Source organism: Anguilla anguilla, chromosome 18 (genome assembly GCF_013347855.1).
Source record: "Anguilla anguilla isolate fAngAng1 chromosome 18, fAngAng1.pri, whole genome shotgun sequence".
Taxonomy (NCBI): domain Eukaryota; kingdom Metazoa; phylum Chordata; class Actinopteri; order Anguilliformes; family Anguillidae; genus Anguilla; species Anguilla anguilla.
The window spans coordinates 6451728-6470922 of record NC_049218.1 but is presented as its reverse complement, the minus strand read 5'-3'; the positions used below and the strand labels follow the sequence as shown (position 1 = coordinate 6470922).

General features: G+C 50.3%; 1 protein-coding gene across 1 annotated transcript in view; it reads left to right on the top strand.

The window, feature by feature from the left end:
- The first annotated feature begins 7249 nt into the window (after nt 1-7249).
- Nucleotides 7250-19195, top strand: part of zswim8 (zinc finger, SWIM-type containing 8) — a 38037-nt gene continuing 26091 nt past the window's right edge. The window contains exons 1-3 of the mRNA XM_035400071.1: nt 7250-7427; nt 15407-15560; nt 16761-16855. Of these exons, the coding sequence (XP_035255962.1) occupies nt 7250-7427; nt 15407-15560; nt 16761-16855 (427 nt within the window). The remainder of the gene's footprint in view (nt 7428-15406; nt 15561-16760; nt 16856-19195) is intronic.

The window sequence follows — 19195 nt, the reverse complement described above, 5'->3', positions numbered from 1 at the left end:
GGTGCCCCACATCGGGCCCGGCCCGGACGCGAGGGCGGCGCGTACGAAAGCGAGCCGCTTTCGCCCCGTCCGGCCGCACCCTGGCGGCGTCGCGCCTCTGCGGCCTGGCCGGGTTGGCGGTAATTCCAGCCCCCCGATGCCGTGTCTCAGACGAGGGGGGGGCGACGTGTACCCCCCAGAGGCATGGCATCGATCTCCTGGCCTTTCACGGTCAACTGGAAACACCTGGAGCAGCCCCCGCTCCTTAGTCACTGTCTCAGAAGCCTCTTCCCTTCCGGGTGCGCCGTCCAAAAGCCAGAGGCTCGGACTGAGTTTCTCTTTTCTCAGCAGTGTCACGATCCATAAGAGTATATCTGTTTTGGAGCATGGAAGCAAGGACAAAAGTGTCAAGGAGGTCTGACTTGGGGGTTTATGTTTACTAAAAATGTAACCTTGTTTTTTTTCTGTTTTATTTATTTTTTTATGGAGATGGGTTTGGGGTTTGTCTGTGTTCAGCCTTCTGGGAAGGCCTCGCCATGCCAGTCAGACTCTGGCTGTCCTTGTCTGTGTTCATCACTGTTCATTCAAACCGTATACATATGTGGGATTACCACTTTATGTTCAATCCCATAGAAGTCTTTCCATACTAAAAAGACAACAGAATAAACATCTCCAACATACACATCATGTCACATAAACATTACATTTAAATTGCAGTTTTCCTTGTTTGTTAAGTGGTTAAGTGTATCTGATTGTACAGGAAACGGGTGACTGGTCGAATCTCTTATTTCCATTTTCTCGCCACAATTAATTTTTTTTTTTTTTTTTTTTTAATCATGGTGAAATGACTTTGAGGGGAGAGGTCTGTTTTTTGCAGGTGATGTATTCTGGAATTAACTACTTGAATAAGAACTACATGTTGTGTTCGCTTGTAATGTGCAGTATTAACCTTGGACAGTAAGGATGTGCTGCGTTGAAAAAAAGCGCTGGGGGGGGTGGGGGTCATTCTGCATGTGCGGGGGGAAACTGTCCCCTGCTGTGCTGTGAAGGGGAATCCCAAATTCCCTTATCTGCTCTCAGACACGTCCACGATGTCAACGCTGACGGAAACAGGTGTGGAGACATTACTCCAAGATTGTGAAAGATGTTCCTCTCAGGCAGCGAGCTGATAACACTCTGGCCCCGACGCCAGTCGCTGCGATAGCCCCCGCTGGTGAGAGAGAGTGTTTGTGTGTTACTCCTGCTAATGCTGTTTACACCTGCTCTTGCTCCGCTGTGATCTTTCCCTTCTTTACGTGAGGGCGCCCGGTTACTGTCCAGTGTTTAGCGTAACTGTCTATGCAGGAGCTAATCCGCTTTGCGTACGCAAGCAATGCAAAAAAAAAAAAAAAACGGAGCCTGAGGTGTTAGCCTAGCTAATTATGCTCGCTGGTCTCTGTTTGAAGTGCCTGCTCTTTTATGATGCTAATGCGGTAAAGTGTGCAGCGTTCTGTGGAAACCCCCTGTCCGCCCGTGCCTGCGTCTGTCTGTGGTGATGTCACCGGGACTGCGGAGCCACTCCGGGCACTGGCAGCTCCAGGGACGAGGCCTGAGAAGGAGACGATCCGATCTGGAGCGAGGCGAATATTTCCAGCGAGTGAGTAGTAACGTGAGCAGGAGCAGCCTCTCCAGGGAGCTCGCAGGCCTCCTGTAATATCCGCCTCTCCTCTGACACTAATCCTCACGCCGTAGGGGGCGGGGTCACCTGACCACAGGGGCCATACCTCCGGCCTCAGTCACCCTGGAGACAGGTGTCTGTGTTGGTGGACAACCGTGTGAGAAACTCTTACAAATCTTGGGACCGGGTCTCCAGGCACGACAAATACAGTATGTCAGTAATGATCTAGATGTGATCCAAAATTGTGTGGCTCCTACTAAGACCTGAGTACATGCTGAATTTTCAAGCAGCTAGCACTACTACAGTTAGCCAGCAACTCAGAGGATTCAGTAGATTAACAACCCCCCCCCCCCCCCCACCCCATCATCCTCACTCACTCTGAAAATGCCACCTCTACACTCGCGGACCCAATTTCCTGTCAGGTCAAAAGTCATCCCCTAGGTAACTTCCATGTGGCCCGTCATAGAGGCACTGTCAGCCAATCGCTAACAGCTCTGTGCTACCCAAGACCACTGCATGCTCTGCCACAAGCTGTCTGTAAAAGCTGTAGTGTTTACCGTTGCTCTTGCTCTTTCTTCTGCTCTGATGTAAACAGCTTGAATATTTCCAGGTGTGAAAGGTGACAAATAAAGGTGACCTATGTGGAGTGTTGCTGTTTTGCTGTGGTGAAAACTACCTGGGATTTAGGTCAGAAAAAGTGAATCTGAAGTATGCTTTTATATGTTTTTGTAAAGGATAGCACAAACATATCAAACAAAACCGGTGCAAAGAATAAAAAAGTACTTTATTAAAACCCTACTTTATGATGTCACGAAAGCCCTTACCACTATAAGGTAACCAGAAAGCCTCTGCTTCAAGGAAGAGATACTTGGATGTTTTTGTAATAAAGTCAGGATACAGTGCCAAAGCAGGTCACCCAGTAAGCATGTACAGACAGAGCAGACACGGTAGCTTTAACAGCGTTTACACTTTAAGCAAAGGAAATGAAATGGGAATCACCTCAATCGAACTGCGGTGTCCTCACCTTCACGGCAAAGTTGCCGCAGTGGTTTAAGTAAGCTCGGCGAGAGCATGAAGAGCTATTTGGCGCGTTTGAGTTGTCTTGTCAGCGGGTCAAAAGCCGCCAGCTGGCTCTCCGGATGGACACCTCGGTTGGCGACCGCTTGCGCTTGTTTGGATTAGAGCGGTTGAAAGTGGCTGTTTGTTTTACATCGATGCGCATCAGCACATAAGGCTAGCCGTGAACAATGGCCAGTGGCCTTTCATCCTCCAGGAACACAAAAAAAAAGAAGGACCAACAAGTGGAGATTCCAGACGCCTTTGCTCCGAACTTCCTTGGCTTCTATGCTGAATATCTGAACAGGCCTTTGAAATGCTTCATTCATTCTGGGTGTATATTTAGACTGCTGCCAACTGCTGCGTCTTGGATCTGTGTCCTCGCTCGCATTGAGGAGCCCCCGGACGTACAAGCAGATGGTCGAGAGGGAGGGAGAGAGAGAGAGAGAGAGAGGGAGAGAGAGAGATAGAGCGAGGGACGGAGAGAGAGAGGGAGAGAGATAGAGGGAGGGAGGGAGAGAGAGGGAGAGAGAGAGAGAGAGAGAGAGAGAGAGAAGGCTAGAATACTGTAACTGAAAAGTACCTAATGAGTTTCAGCTTCCACTTTTGAATACCCCCTGAAAAAGAGAAATGCTTCCAAAACAGACAGTTTTTTTTTTTTTACGGATTCATATGGCCTTTCTTGTCCCAAATTCCCCTTCCCTACGCCTCCCAGGGAATTCTTCAGCTCGCATCGCTTTCTCAGCCCTGCATTTGCACACAGCACGTCCTCTGTTCAGTCTGCCCAGGGCGTGTTCTGCCCTTCAGGAACTCAACTTAAGCAGATAACATCTCCACTTCCCCCCCTTGTAAAAATATCAGTTCTGCAGTCATTGATATAAACTAAAAAATAAAATAAAAAAAAGCTAAACAAACAAAAACACTTTTAACAGTTGATTGATTTGACTGACTGGATATATACCGTATATATATATATATATGTCCACAGTCCATATTGTTCTTTGATGGCAGTGCTGATTTGAGAATTTTCAAATCAACACTGACAGATTATTGCGTGTTTGTTTTGGGGACGATAGCCCGTAGGAAAACTGAATTTCTACGCGAGCCATGAACGCACGAGGGCAGCAATGCAGGATCAATAAAGCAGCATGCCTTGCTGGAGGTGCGTAACAACAGTCATCCTGGAAAAGGGCAGGAAGCAGGTCTCGTCATCTCAGGATGGATGAATTTTCAATTCTCATTTATCGTTCTGAGGTTTGCTAGTCATTCCCCCACTAAAATTAGTCTCGTATATGTACATCAGTGGTATCCAATCTTAACCAAAGAGGGCCAATTGGGTGTGAGTTTTTAGCCTGGCACTAGGACACCTGATTCAACTAACTAACCAACTAACTAATTAATTAATTAATTAATCATGGTCTTCAATCAAGAACTTGACAAGTAGAATCATGTGTCTTAGTACCCTGATATATATGTTTATTCGTACATTTAGGGCACAATCTGAGCAGATCCACACTGTAAATTTTTTTTCCTCAGTAAATTTGGTTGTGTTTGAGCCTGTATTACACCACACAATATAACCATTCACTAAAAACCAAATGCAATGTGTGCCCCTGTCCTGAGCAGGTACTGGATTGTCAGCCGACCTAATCCACATTCCAACCAGACGATCTAGTCTTAATTTGAGTGTATACAGAACCAGGGATTTGCGGAGTATTAATGTATCTGACTCATAAGAGGCAGTGTGTTCTATAATCTGATCAACTGCCAAAGTTCAAATAACCCACTATGGGGAAAAATACATACACAAAGAAGCTCCATGCAAACAAGGCTTATTTACATCACATGTTACTCGGGCAACACACAAAGCTTCAAAGCTATTCAAGAACCTTACTCTTACTCTTACAGTACATTTGAGAGTTCTTTGAATGTGCTTGTCAAAATAGCCTATTTTCAAATCCGCAGGATATGACGTGCTTTTGCAACTACGTGTCAATTAAATGTCAATTCTTCAGATTTTTGCATTACTTAATTTACATAATGTGATAGTGTTCAGCTGCAGATGTTTAACTAAATATGCTTCCTTACGAAAATATCCTGGAGGAAACCTGCACATAGTGAGAATTCCTACAGGTATTTTTGTAGGAGTTGTTACATAATTGACATGTGGAAAAACAAACATTAAAAATAATATTGTGAAAAATGTGAGTATTTTATGTCTGAGTCCAATGTGAGCAGTTTAGCATAAAAATATGAATCTTCAGACTACCATTATGAACATAGCTTGAAGCAAATTAATCCAAACCGCTCCGCTTTTGCTGTCTCGAAGAAGTCATCGCCTTTTGCGTGCCTGTATTATTTTACATCATAGCAACACTGAAGGGGGTACTACGGGTCAAAGGTTAGCTGGTATTTTTAAAGCAACAAAAAAAAAATAGAAACCGTCTTCAACATTATTGTACAGTTTCCTTCCACAATACCTGGATATAAAGTAATTGTTCCATGGCGACCATGTATGGGCAACTAACTTCGTTGAGCTGGAAGAATTAAAAATAGCAGCTCTTTCGCTCACGGGAAGCTGGAGACTCGAGTGACTGTAAGGCGGAAGTTGGGATCAGCTGATGGAGGAGGGTCGGCTGAAGCCTGTTACTGAGTCCAAGAGAGCCATCTTTCCGACCGGAGAAAGAGTGGGGGGAGAGACGGGAGAAATTGGGGGATCCCGGCCGAACAGGCGGCCCAAAAGCGTTGCATAGGGACGGTAGGAACACCGATGACCATCGGGGAAAGAAACAGGGCTTCTTACTGCATCCGGAACGAAGACAGAACGGGAACCGGGTCGGGTGATCGAGCGAGCGAAAGACAAGCTTTAAAAAATAGCCAGCCAGCCAGCTAGCTACCTAGCTACAAAGGAAGAGAGAGAGAGAAATACGAGTGAGTGAACAGAAAAGGGGTAAATTTGGAGCAAAACTAATCATCGATAAAATTACCGTCGATAATTTAATTCGGTCTGCTAATTTCTAGAGATAAGGTGCAATTGTGCCAAGATGTCAATATAAACAACACCAATCCTTTTCGGAGCAACTATCTTGCTGTGGCACCGAGACTAGGATTAGCACTAAAGGATTCCTATCCGAGGTTATCGGAGCATGTAATGCAGCGCTAGCTATAACTATACGTTTTAGACGTTATTTTGAAGTGCAACACTGAGGAACGTTGACAATGACAGTCGAGAACTGAACAGGCAGGAATCTAGCTAGCTCGCCAGTTAGCTAGCTTTAGCTAACGAGCTACATTTTGAGGTTGATTGCAGGAGTGGGAATCTGTGTTGTGCTTTGATCACTAATCGCGCCGGTTGAAGGGAAAAGCGAACCTAAAAGGGAAAAGTAAGGGCTGTGTGTTCTCAAAGGATTGGATCTCCGGCTAGCTAGCCAGCTAAGTGTCTCTGGAACACCGTGTCTTCTTTGCCCCCCTCCCTCACACGAAGAGTCCACTGGGAGTCTAAGTGCACAGCTGATCGGCCGAGGAGGGGAGGGGGATTCGCAATGGGAAAACATCACTTTGTCTCAACTTTATCGCTACTAGCTATCTTAAGTTAGTTTAGCAAGCAATCGTCTACGACTCGCAGCTAACTAGTTACATGTAATGTAGAGGCCTATTTTCCAGTTCAGTTGATGCCAGTTTGGGGGGGAAAACCAACCGTTTATCAATAAAGAAGGACTGTTCCGAGTGTTCCCAACAACAACCACGATGAATGCAAAATAAGTGGGGGTCGAGTTGCAGCGACAGCGAAAAAAACACAAGATCCAAAAAGAAGGGAGAACTCTTTGCTAGCTCGTAACGTCAGCGGGCTTGGATCATATTGCACAAGGATTGGATACAGATTCTAAGATAGCAATATCACCCTGACTTGCAAGGCAGTTTAAAGAGATAACGTTAGGAAGTTACTTTTTATTCTTTTTTCCCAAGTCCGCGGCACATCCAAGCTGAAGTCCACGTCGAGTAAAGGGACTCATAATTTTCTTTTGTCCAGAAATGTAAAATGTCAGGTTATATAGGGTAGTGGTCTTTACGACACGTTTATGTTTTATCATATTTAAAATCCCCCCACAGCTGTTGGTTGTGCTTTCAGGTTTAGTACGCACAATAATTGCGGAATTTTGTTTAGGTTTACATCCATCAAAGTAATCTAAATAAGATTTAACTGGCAAAGTTTGGAATCTCCCGAAACAAACAAACCAGCAGCTCGTAAACAACGTGAAAATGTGAGCTACAAGCATTGGGTTGTTTTTTTAATACCCGGCAAAGGTCTTTCCAAGTAGGAAAACACAAAGTAACAAAGCCATCGGAAGGATCGTGTTGCTAGATATAGTGGCAAGGCTGCGGTGACTTGTCAGTGTTTTGGTTGTGTTGCGGACACCCCTCCCCCAACTTCAGAAAAACCTTACTGTGACTGTGCGCTACCGCTTCCTCCGGTCAGTTGGGTGCAGCCCTTGTCCCCCTGCGTTTTGGGACATAGGCGGTCGTGAGTGTCCAGAGGGAATACCACTAGCGGATGTGATGGAACTAATGTTCGCCGAGTGGGAAGACGGAGAAAGGTTCTCGTTCGAAGACTCGGACCGGTTCGAGGAAGACTCGCTGTGCTCGTTCATATCAGAAGCGGAGAGTCTCTGTCAAAACTGGAGGGGATGGAGAAAGCAGTCTGCGGGGCCCAATTCGCCAACAGTCAAAATAAAAGGTAAACACTTTCAATGCATTTTTGCAATTACTGTGTACATGTGCATACTGCTCAGTATGAGTAAGGCACTAGCCATTGTTTTGTAGAAGTTGCGCTTTGTCTACCCCAGACGCTAAAAATGGTACTGTAGTCTTGTGAAAGCAAACAAAAAAGTCGACTGCAGCCCACGTTGAGTTTGTCATCTTGCCACACGTTGATATTTCCTCGACCACAAACAACTTTACTCATCTCACTGTGTGCTTTCAACTGACAATTTTGAATTATCTTTGTTGTGACTTCTGTTCAGTACAGTCTGTAATTCTCCCCCTGACTAAGATAACATCACGAGCTGTCTCGAAGCAACACTGTCCAAAAACGGTTGACTCAACCCAGCCCTTTCCATTTCCATTTAACTTGTCCCCCTCACTCCTAAGAACAGAATGATTTGCTTTGTTGACAGTACTTTTTTTTAAAAAAAGCTCCATTGACAGCCATTAGCAATTTCTGTGTCTTAACAGGCCTTATACATTTGGTTGGAAAGTAAGTTTAGTCCATCCCTCAACAGGTATAGGCTGTCTGACTCTTTTTTTTTTTTTTTTTTAAAGTGTGAAACAAATTCAGATCAGTGGCCCTGTTTTGATTCCTGACACTGTGCTGATTCTGCACAGGTTCAGTGTTCTTTGGGGTTTTGGGGATCATCTGCTGTGGTGGGCACAGTCACAGGGATGTCCCATCCAGGAGATTTAAAGATGGGCGAATAGGCCAATATGCCATGAGATACCCCCCTGAGTGTGGTTATGAGGAATGAGGGACATCAGTGAGCAGCTCCATACCCTTGCTCCTGAGAGGGCATAGTGTCCATCCATCCATCCATCCATCCGTTTTCTAATCGCTTAGTCCAGATCAGGGTCGTGGTGGCAGGGCAGCCAAGACGTCCCTTTCCCCAGCGATTTTGACCCAACTCGTCCCGGTGGATCCCTGGGCGATCCCAGGCCAGCCTGTGGATGTAATCCCCCCCCAGCATGTCCTAGTTGTGCCCCTGCCCCTGGGTCTCCTCCCCGGTGGCTGTGCCCGGAACACCTCCAGAGGGTGTCCCCCCTGTCGAAGGCCTGCCTCCGGAACCATCACCTCTGACCCACTCTGGGTGCGTTCTCCCCCCCCCCCCCCCCCCGGGTCCTGAACTGGATATGCTGGAATGGATCAGTTTTTGAGTTTCTGTAGATTGTATCGAGGCAGAGTAACGTCAGGACTCTACTGCGTGTGTCCCAGTCATTAGTGCAGAGCTGTTAATCCCACTGGAAGCAAGCAGTAACGTAGGCCTGCTTTCTCAAGTGAACCTGTTCCCTTCCTTCTTTGGGAGCCACAGTTTTGTCAACATGTAGTGCATTTAAAAAAAATAATTTCAGATGCTGTTTTTGATCAAAGCCTTGTTGCTTTGATCGGTTTTCATGTCACATAGGCCTGTTTCTTGCTTTCAGAAGTTGTGACAGAGTCCATTTTTTGTTGCTTTTGCTCACTTCAGTTGTTTTACTGAACTCAGACTAAATTTTATTTTATTTTATTTTTTTCCCATTGCCTGGTCTTTGTGCCCTTTGTGCCGTATCCAGTTCGAACAGGAAGGGCTTTGGGGCGAAGTGATGCCACAAAAAAAAAACGTTCTTTAGGGGCTGAGAAGTCCCTAATTCGGCAGCCTGAGTGGTTAGCTGTAATTTGCTTAAATAACGGATGAAAGCGTTCGGTAAGAGCCAGGAAACCGGTTTGAAACCGTTTGAAGGGGCTATGGTGGTGTTGTTGTGCCCTGGGGGGGCCTCGAACACGGATTTTCAGTTTGGATTTTCCAGCCTTTTACAGGAGCTTTTGCTTTCCCAGAATGCATTTGTTGACGTCGAGAGAGAAGGCGCCGCTGCTGCGCGGCGCGCTGTTCGTAGCGGTGCCGTGCGGTACTGGGCACTCCAGTGGAGAACGTTGCGCAAAGGGCAGTGCGGACTTATGCCAAAAAAAAAAATGATTAATTGAAATGTTTGCCTGGGAGTTTCTCTTAATTGTAAGGTCTAGCAACTGCCTCAGTTTGGCCTCTTTGCTGTTCAACAGGAGAGGGCAAAGCTAAAAGTATACCTGACTCTTCCCTGTGGGGGCGACATAGCTCAGGAGGTAAAAGCGATTGTCTGGCAGTCGGAAGGTTGCCGGTTCAAACCCCGCCCTGGGCGCGTCGAAGTGTCCTTGAGCAAGACACCTAACCCCTAACTGCTCTGGCGAATGAGAGGCATCAATTGTAAAGCGCTTTGGATAAAAGCACCATATAAATGCAGTCCATTCACCATTTACCATTCCCCCTACCCAGGCTTTCTCTGAAATTGTTGAAGGATATTTACTCTCTGCAGCTAGTTTTGATGTGAGGAAGGGAAAAGAAATGCCCGGTGGAAAGCACAGGAAAGGTTAACATTGATAGGTAAATACCTGCTGAGAAAATGCAGCAATTTTTTTGCACAGGAGGACGGTGGTGGGGGGGAGGGAGGCTATAGGGGAGGGTTGAGGATGCCTGGTGGGGGATTTCCTACGGCGGCTGCTGTGGGACAAACAGGGCGGACGCACGACTGGCACACATGAGAGGGATTTGAGGGGGCTAAGCGGTAAAGGGGGGCTGGTGAAATGGAGCTGGGGTGAAGCTGAGCTGTGGGGCCTGTGGAGGGAGGGTGTGCACAGCGGTGTTTGGGTTTACGTTGAGTTGGAGGGGGTAGACGTGCGCAACGGTGTTTGGGTTGAGTTGGGGGGAGGGGGTAGGGGTGCGTAGCGACTTTTGGGTTGAGTTTGGGGGGGGGGGGGGGCGAGGGTGTAGGGGTGGACGAGGGGCAGTTCTGTAACAGGGACTTTGTCTCTTGCTGTTCAGTGCCTCAGTGCCTTTTTAAAATTAAGACAATGCTGCTGATCATAAGGGGAAGAACTGCCATGCCCCGAATCCAAATTTAAAGTAGGGTCTTTTCATTTAAAAATATGTATATGTAAAAAAAAAAAGAAACCACTGCCTTGCCTGAATGCTATGGCAATATTTCTGAAACGGATTTGACTGCGGTCTCCTTGGTGTCTTATTGGGCGGAGTCGGGGGGCGGAGCATTGTCTGGTTGCCTGATTGCCATTGGTTCGCTGGAGCCATCTGGGACGGCTCGTCCGCTCTGCACACACAGCGTGAAAAGCAATCCCTCACCTTTTCACAGCCCTACAAAGGCTCAGCTGTCTCCTATTGGGCAACGGGGAGGAGGGGGGGGGGGTGTCCTTGTTCAGTCACTAGGTTACCCTCCCCTGTGCCTCCTGACTCAGTGGAGCTTAATGACTCGCCAACCCCCCCCCCCCCCCCCCCCCCCCCCCCGCTGGTCACCACGGCGAGGACAGGTGGGGGACCGGAGAGCAGGTGTTTTTCGGGACGGCGCTGTGTGACTCCGCTGTGCAGAACTGGGACCCGATTGGTCCTTTCTGTGGTTTTGTCTGGGTCACGCACTGCGGTCCCCGAGCGCTCCGGTGGCTGCTGGGAAGCCCTCTGAGGCCTCGTTAGACCCCACCGTTCGGCACTGAGTCTCTGGATCCAGATTAGGTATTGTGATAGGGCACTGATTTCCAGAGAATTAACCAAAAAACAGGAGATTAAGGGTCAAGGCAGAGGCTTCATAAAAAGTGAGACTAATAGAATTCTGTGACCTTACTTATTTTATTATAATACTTTCGGTTATTAGACGGCAATATCCTGGAGAGCATATAATGCACAGTTTCAGGAACTGCCAGTTTTATGACCCATCGGTGCGTTTCTATTTTCATTTAAGCAGTTGGAGTAAAGATCCTTACATAAGAATGTACTTGTGGCACAGTGTTTTACATTGGGGGGAGGAGCTTCTGAGCAGCTGGTGGAGAGTCCAGGACTCCCCTGTAACCAAACCCCTTTGCTGCTTGTGGAGTGCTGTGGGGTTTTTTTTTTTTTTTTTTTTTTTAAATAGTTCGCTTTTGGCTCAGCAGTTCGGCCCCTTGGAAACCTGAAGTTCCTCTGCTCTGAAATGGTTTATGGTGCAGGAACTCTGGTTCTTCTCCTCAGCTCTGCAGACCCCTTGGTTGCAGCTGTAAGCCCCAGCCGCAGGCCTGGAGAACTGTGCAGACAAAGCAGCTGATGCAACTGCGTTAGCAGTGTTCAGCTGTGTATTTTGTCATTGAAATGCTGGTTTAGCTGTGTTAGCAGTGTTCAGCTGTGTATTTTGTCATTGACACGCTGGTTTAGCTCTGTTAGCAGTGTTCAGCTGTGTATTTTGTCATTGACACGCTGGTTTAGCTGTGTTAGCAGTGTTCAGCTGTATATTTTGTCATTGACACGCTGGTTTAGCTCTGTTAGCAGTGTTCAGCTGTATATTTTGTCATTGACAAGCTGGTTTAGCTGTGTTAGCAGTGTTCAGCTGTGTATTTTGTCATTGACATGCTAGTTTAGCTCTGTTAGCAGTGTTCAGCTGTGTATTTTGTCATTGACACGCTAGTTTAGCTCTGTTAGCAGTGTTCAGCTGTGTATTTTGTCATTGACACGCTAGTTTAGCTGTGTTAGCAGTGTTCAGCTGTGTATTTTGTCATTGACACGCTAGTTTAGCTGTGTTAGCAGTGTTCAGCTGTGTATTTTGTCATTGACACGCTGGTTTAGCTCTGTTAGCAGTGCTCCGGACCTGTGACCCCCTATGTTAGGAGACGGGCGGGGCACAGGCGGTCTTTGACCCGCGCCCACTTAGGACGGCCCGGTTGCCGGGCTCTGGACACGCCGCCCTGCCGGCACAATGCGCCCCTTTGAAGGCACGGTCCCGGGGCGGCCGGGTTGGCATTCGCACCCTGTCCCGTCTGGAGGCCACTCCCCCCCCCCCCCGCCCCCCCCGGAGCGCTCGCTGTGGCGATCAGCTCCAGATGTTGGGTCGGGACGGCTCGCCCCAGGCTGTGGAGTTTCAGAATATTTTTTGAAAAGTCCCCAAAGTCCTTGGCCGAGCCGGTGACTCGTCACTCTCCCCCCCCCCCCCCCAGCTGGCTGCTGGGTTGCTGGACTGCTCGGTCCCTGGGTCGCTGGGCCACTGGGCCGCTGGGTCCCTGGGAGACTGGGTCCCTGGGCCGCTGGGTCCCTGGTGCTGCTGGGTCGCTGGGTCCCTGGTGCTGCTGGGTTGCTGGGTCCGTGGTGCCGCTGGGTCAGTGCGCTGCTGGGAGACCTGTAGCGCTGCACGTCGCTCTTGCTCCGCATCGACACGCTTCCTCCCTCCCAATGCTGGCCCCCGTCCAGCTTAAATAACTGCCGGGGATCTGTCAGCAGGCCAAGGGTGGAACCCCCCCCCCCCCCACACACACACACACCCCCCTCCCCCCTCCGTAACACAGAAACAAGACAGGTCTCCATAGTAATTCAGTCCTCCTCTCCTCTGCTTTAACGTCGACGCTGATGGCAGCCGTGGTTTTGAGCCGCTGTGTTAGCATGCCAGCGCAATAAAAGCTGAGCGGGTGGAGGTGATGGGAAAGCACTGGGAGCCGAGCCGAGCCGAGCCGAGCCGAGCCGAGCCAGGCCAGGCCAGGCCTAGCTGAACCGAGCCGAGCCGAGCCGAGCCGTGCCGAGCCAGGCCAGGCCAGGCCGAGCTGAGCTGAGCCAGGCCAGGCCAGGCCGAGCTGAGCCGAGCTGAGCCGAGCCAGGCCAGGCCAGGCCGAGCTGAGCTGAGCCAGGCCAAGCTGAGCCGAGCCAGGCCAGGCCAGGCCAGGCCTGCTTCTGGCCCAGCTGTGGAAACGGGGCTTGCTGTACGTGGCCAGGTCCTGCTGGCCGTAGCTTCGGGCCGTTAAATTTAACACCCTCTTACTTCCACTCGAACGCATCCTGGGTTGTGGTAAGTGGGCACGAGCCGATGCCAGAATTCTGTGTCTGTAGCTTGCCTGCTTCATTGTGGAGAATATTGATGGAGTACAGTGACGTGGACTAGAAATATGAGACGCTATTTTAGGATGTTATTGTCGTACTATATTGTTCATTATTATAAATTACCCCCTTGGCTTTGTGAGTCAGACGCACGCTAAAATAAACAGCGCCGCCGTGACGGTTTGTTTTTGGGGCTCGGACTCAAAGGAACGAACCGTTTGAACTCTGGCGGGCCTGTTGTGGCTGCTGTCCCCGCCTGATTCAAACGAGAGAAGTTTTACTCTCCGGTGAAATGCTCTTTTTGCCGAAGACCGCGTGGACAATGGGAGTCAGCTGACCCGCAGCGACACTTCACGCTGTCGTGGCTTTTTATAACCCACTTGGCTCTCAGAGACAGCCCTACCTGTCCCGCTTAAGGGGGCCGTCAACGGTGCGTGTTCCGGGCCAACGGTTTTGGCGGAAACCGCGTGTTTTGTTTTCCCGGTGTCAGCCCGTAGCTGGCACGGGAAACCGTAGTTTTGTTTCGGAGGGAGGGATGCGGTTGTGGCTACCGGGAAGCCTCCCTGTGACCCACCCCCCCCCCCCCCACACACACCCCCCACCGACCGTAACCGCAACCGCGCACGTTCTTCTGTAGAAATGGTGCTGGCAGAGAGTTCCGAACCAGTCTCTCTGTCCGTGTCCCTGCCTGGTCTGTGCTGCTGGTCCCAGCAAGTCTCTGTGTCTGTGTTTCTGCCTGGTCTGTGCTGCTGGTCCCAGCGAGTCTCTGTGTCTGTGTTTCTGCCTGGTCTGTGCTGCTGGTGGGAGGAGCCAGCCAGCTTGTGCTCTCTCTCATTCCCCCACCCCAGTGGAGTTCTACCACTAATACCTCAGTTTCCAGCATTTACCCATAATGCTTTAGCTTTCCCCCCCATGGTGGTTGTGCAGTCATACGGTCTCCCACTGTATTGGGGGGGGAAACTGGGCGCAGTTGCGATGTGTGTTTGAGTTCAGTTTAGCACTGCTTGGTGAATGGGGAAAAAGAAAGCTAACTAGGTTACATTTCGACCCTCAGGTCTTCATCCGGTCAGGTGTACCTGAGGGTCGAAACGGTGTAACATAGTCCAGTAAGTGGGAGCGCAATGTAGAGTAGTAGTGTGGGGTTTCCCTTCTTTTTACATTTGGATTCCCAGCACCTACGCAACACAAACCCCAGCGTGTACGCAAAGACTGGGATGTGCTTCTGTTTTTTTTCTGCCTTGGAAAACAAAGCGAACCAGTGGGGACTCAGTTAAAGATTCTGACCTCTTAAGGTGGCAGAGTGTTGCGTTTTTTCTCTTCTGTCTGGCGCTCCCGAAAATGAGCACAGCCTCTCTGGCCCGCAGCCAGTAATGGTGGTTAGAAAATCCCCCATCCGTTAAGAGTGAGCGGCCTCTAATGGGAATCTTTTCTGACAAGTAAGATGTGTGTGTGTGTGTCTGTGTGTGCGTGTGACTGCATGTGTGTGTGTGTGTGTATGTGTGTGTGAGCGTGTGTGTGTGCGTGTGACTGCGTGTGTGTGTGTATGTGTGTGTGTGTGACTGCGCGTGTGTGTGTATGTGTGTGTGTGAGCGTGTGTGTGTGTGCGTGTGCGTGCGTGTGTGTGTGTGTGTGCGTGTGACTGCGCGTGTGTGTGTCTGTGTGTGTGTGTGTATGTGTGTGTGAGCGTGTGTGTGTGTGTGTGTGTGCGTGTGACTGCGCGCGTGTGTGTGTGTGCGTGTGACTGTGCGTGTGTGTGTGTGCGTGCGTGTGTATGTGTGAGCGTGTGTGTGTGCGTGCGTGTGCGTGCGTGTCTGTGTGTGTTTTCTCGCATGGGGGACGCAGTCTCCCTCCTGTATGTATATAATTGCAGAAAGATGAGCTTCCTCCACCGCACTTCCACAGGTATTCTGTACATTGATGTCGAAGGTGGACGACACCTTGTTCATTACAGTTGGCCAGTTGGAGGGGGGAAGTTTTTTGGGGGGGTCGTATGCTTACCCCTGCTGTGGGACTGAGCTGTGACTCACTCGCTCTCACTCCGTCCCTCCCTCCCTCCCTCCCTCCCTTTCTCTCTCTCTCTCCCGCGCGGGACTCTCAGATGGCCAGGTGATCCCGCTGGTGGAGCTGTCTGCCAAGCAGGTGGCGTTCCACATCCCGTTCGAGGTGGTGGAGAAGGTGTACCCCCCCGTCCCGGAGCAGCTTCAGCTCCGCATCGCCTACTGGAGCTTCCCCGAAAACGAGGAGGACATCCGGTGAGGTCACGCTGCGGCGCGTGCAGGCTTAACCGGGGGGGGTTTAGGGTCGAAGCCCAGCCCCGGTGTCCCGGGCCAGTGGTGTAAATGTGTCCGTCTGGCTGCGTGGCGCTCTCTGACAGGTCATGTGACCGTGAGGCTCTTTGTGTGGTAACTGCAGGGGAAGACGGAGTGGGGCTGTTTCATAAACGCAGATTAAGCGCACAGCCAGTAATGGAAACATAGTGAATGAGCCTCACACCCACACAGTGAAACGCACGCACTTAGAGGCGCACACACACTCACACACACACACTCACAGACACACACACACACAGTGAAACGCACGCACTTAGAGGCACATACACACTCACAGACACACACACACTCACAGACACACACCCACACAGTGAAACGCACGCACTTAGAGGCACACACACACACACACACACACACACAGACACACACCCACACAGTGAAACGCACGCACTTAGAGGCACACACACACTCGCAGACACACACACTCACAGACACACTCGCACGCAGTGAAACGCACGCACTTAGAGGCGCACACACACACACACACACTCACAGACACACACGCGCACAGTGAAACGCACGCACTTAGAGGCACACACACACACACACATACACACACACACTCGCACGCAGTGAAACGCACGCACTTAGAGGCTCACACACACACACACACACGCGCACAGTGAAACGCACGCACTTAGAGGCACACACACACTCGCAGACACACACACACTCACAGACACACACGCGCACAGTGAAACGCATGCACTTAGAGGCACTCAGTCACACACACGTATACCCACAGAAAAACTCACGAGCACTGAAACACACACTCAGGCGCACACACACGGACACACACATGCACAGAAACACACACAAGCACAGATACACACACTCACAAGCACAGTAGTGCACACGCTCAGGCACATACACACACACACTCAGAAACTCACACAGGCACAGGTAACCACACTCACAAGAACACTAGTGCACACGCTCAGACACACACACACACACACACTCACAAGCACAGAAAAGCACACACTCAGGCACGCACACGCCACAGCTAAAGGCCAGAGAGAGCTTTGGGTTTTGGGTGCGAGTCAGAAGACAGGACGTCCCGGTGGAGGAGAGACGCTGATGTGTACGGGTGCTTCCCCCCCCCCCCCCTCCCCCTTCCAGGCTGTACTCCTGTCTGGCCAATGGGAGCCCTGACGAGTTCCAGCGCGGAGAGCAGCTGTACAGGATGCGTGCCGTAAAAGACCCGCTGCAGATCGGTGAGCACCCCCCCGCCTCCCCCCTGCCCCTCTCCCCTCCCCCCCCCCGAAACGCCGCCCGTGCCAGCGGAGCTCACGCCCCGGCCCAGCCCGTCCCATCCCGTCCCGTCCAACCGCGCAGCCTCCCGCGGCAGACCCAGTCTGACCCCGCACCATTTTTGGGAGCGCGTCAAGATCTGGACTTCGTCTGTTCGGCTGCTCGGCCCCCCCCCCCCCCAGCTGCTGCTTATTGGCTGGGGGGGATGTTTGTACAGTAGAGATGATGGAGGACTCCCATTTCCTCATTCGTTCTGCGTGCGCGAGTGTGTGTGTGTGTGTGTGTGCGCTTTATTTTTCACTGGCTGCCAAGGGGGGGTAGGGGGGGGAGCAAGAGCTTATACGCTGCCAGAAAACTGAGGCACTTGTCGCCGTTGTTTAACGGGGATTAAAAATGAACAATAAAGGCTCTTGTCCTGAAAGACGGGGCGTGTTGCTTTGGCGCTGGCTTCTGCCGGTCGCTAGCTCGCCACACAGCCCCGAGTTCTTACCAACTCTCACTTAACGGATTGATTTTTCTTTTCTTTTTTCCCTCCCCCTCTCTCTCTCTCTGCTTAGTGAGAAATGTTTTTGTGCCACGTGATTGAGAAAGGAAGTAATCCATCCTCCTGTGTGAAGTAATCCATTCTAACCCCCCTCCCCCCCCGCCCCCCCGCCCGGGCCACAGGGATGTCACAAGCACACAGTTTGACTCGGCCATTCTGAATTATGAGAAAAGATGGTCTGTTTCTTCAGATTACTTCTGCTGAAAGTGTGGGTGACTTTGAGCAGCCTGCCCCAAACGTAAGAGTGTTTGTGCAGATGGTTGAGAGGGAGTGAGCAGCCCAGTGTCTCTGTTCAGTGAATGGCCAGCCCTGGTGGAGTGTGTTCCTCCCCCCCTTCTCTGTCTCCTTCTAATGGGGAAGTAACTGCAAGCGGGATGGAGCTGTGGTTGGAACTGGTTTTTCCTGGAGTTTGGGCATCCTGTCCCAGCCCTCCGTCCCGGAGGAACCCCACACGGGATTAACTGCACATTCCCTCCCCGTGAGACGTCCCCACACCCCCCCAGGGGCCTCGCCTTTCCCTGGAGATCTCATTTAGGGAATGGAGAAGCGCAGAAACAGGAGAAAGAAAAGAAGAAAGCTAGCAATTCTAGTATGTACTGCACCAGTATGCTTTCCTTTGTATTAATTTGAGAAGTCTGCATCCTTAACGCACCTCTCTGGTGCCTGTTCCTTTAACGGGAGCAGGGCAGCTGTGGTTTATGGTGGATTAGCGGAAGCGTCCCAGAACCATGGCGGGATTATCGGTCTCTTAATGTCCCCCCCCCCTCCACCCCGCAGTCCCGTCGGCGAGCGGAGCAGGCCGCCGCTAAGCCGCGAGCGGCGCTGTCCGTCCACCAGGGGTTTCCATGGAGACGCTTCGTCCCTGCGTTAGTACCCGTGTGCCGGCGGATGCTAGCGCTGGCGACGCCGGCGGCTAACGGTCTGCGTGTGTTCACCTGGACATTTCACTGAGGCAGTACCTGTGGGCAGTCATTCCGGTGTTTATTACTGCCGAATGGTACTTTCTTCCTTTGGAGGCCAGCAGTCTTCCTTTTTTCCTCCCGTGACAAGGAGGTGTGGAAAGCAGCACAACAATTCATCTTCAGCCAGTCAATTAGCTAATAAAGTAACGCCTTCTCTTCTCCCCAGATATCTGTGAAATTAATATTTCACGCTCGCCGTGAAAGGCTGCCTCATCGTTTATCCTGATTTTTATCGAGTCCGGTTTATTAAGTAATTTCAGCGAGCACGTTGACGTAATGTAAACGAGAATACTTTCTGCCCCGTTTAACCGCTTCTTCGTATGTTTTTGGTTTCGTTGTGCTCTCAGTTTGAATTTGCTCTGTCTTTGACTACTGTTGCTCCGTAACTCTTTTCTGTGTTCGACTTAACATGTCTCAGATGTGAATCTGCTCTGGGTTTGATTCACCGTATCCACTGGGCGTATTTCTGTGTTAATTTGTTACTTACTGCTGCTTGTCTTGCTCGCTAATTAGGTGCTACTTACTAGCGCTGTGTGATACTTCTGGGTCAGATTTATAATGTCTGCGGGGTGTCTTTGTTCTGTGTGCGTCCAGCCTACCTACTGCTCTCTGTGTTTGATTGCTCTTTCGGTTTCTGTGTTGGATTCATCGTTGTTTGATTGCTCTTTGTCAGAGTTCTCAGTGTATATTTGCTCTGCGTTTGATTGCTCAGAGTTTGATTTATTTTCCCTTTGCCTCCTCCCCCCCACAGATTCCTCGTCGTTTGATTGCTCTGTGTTTGATTTATTTTCCCTTTG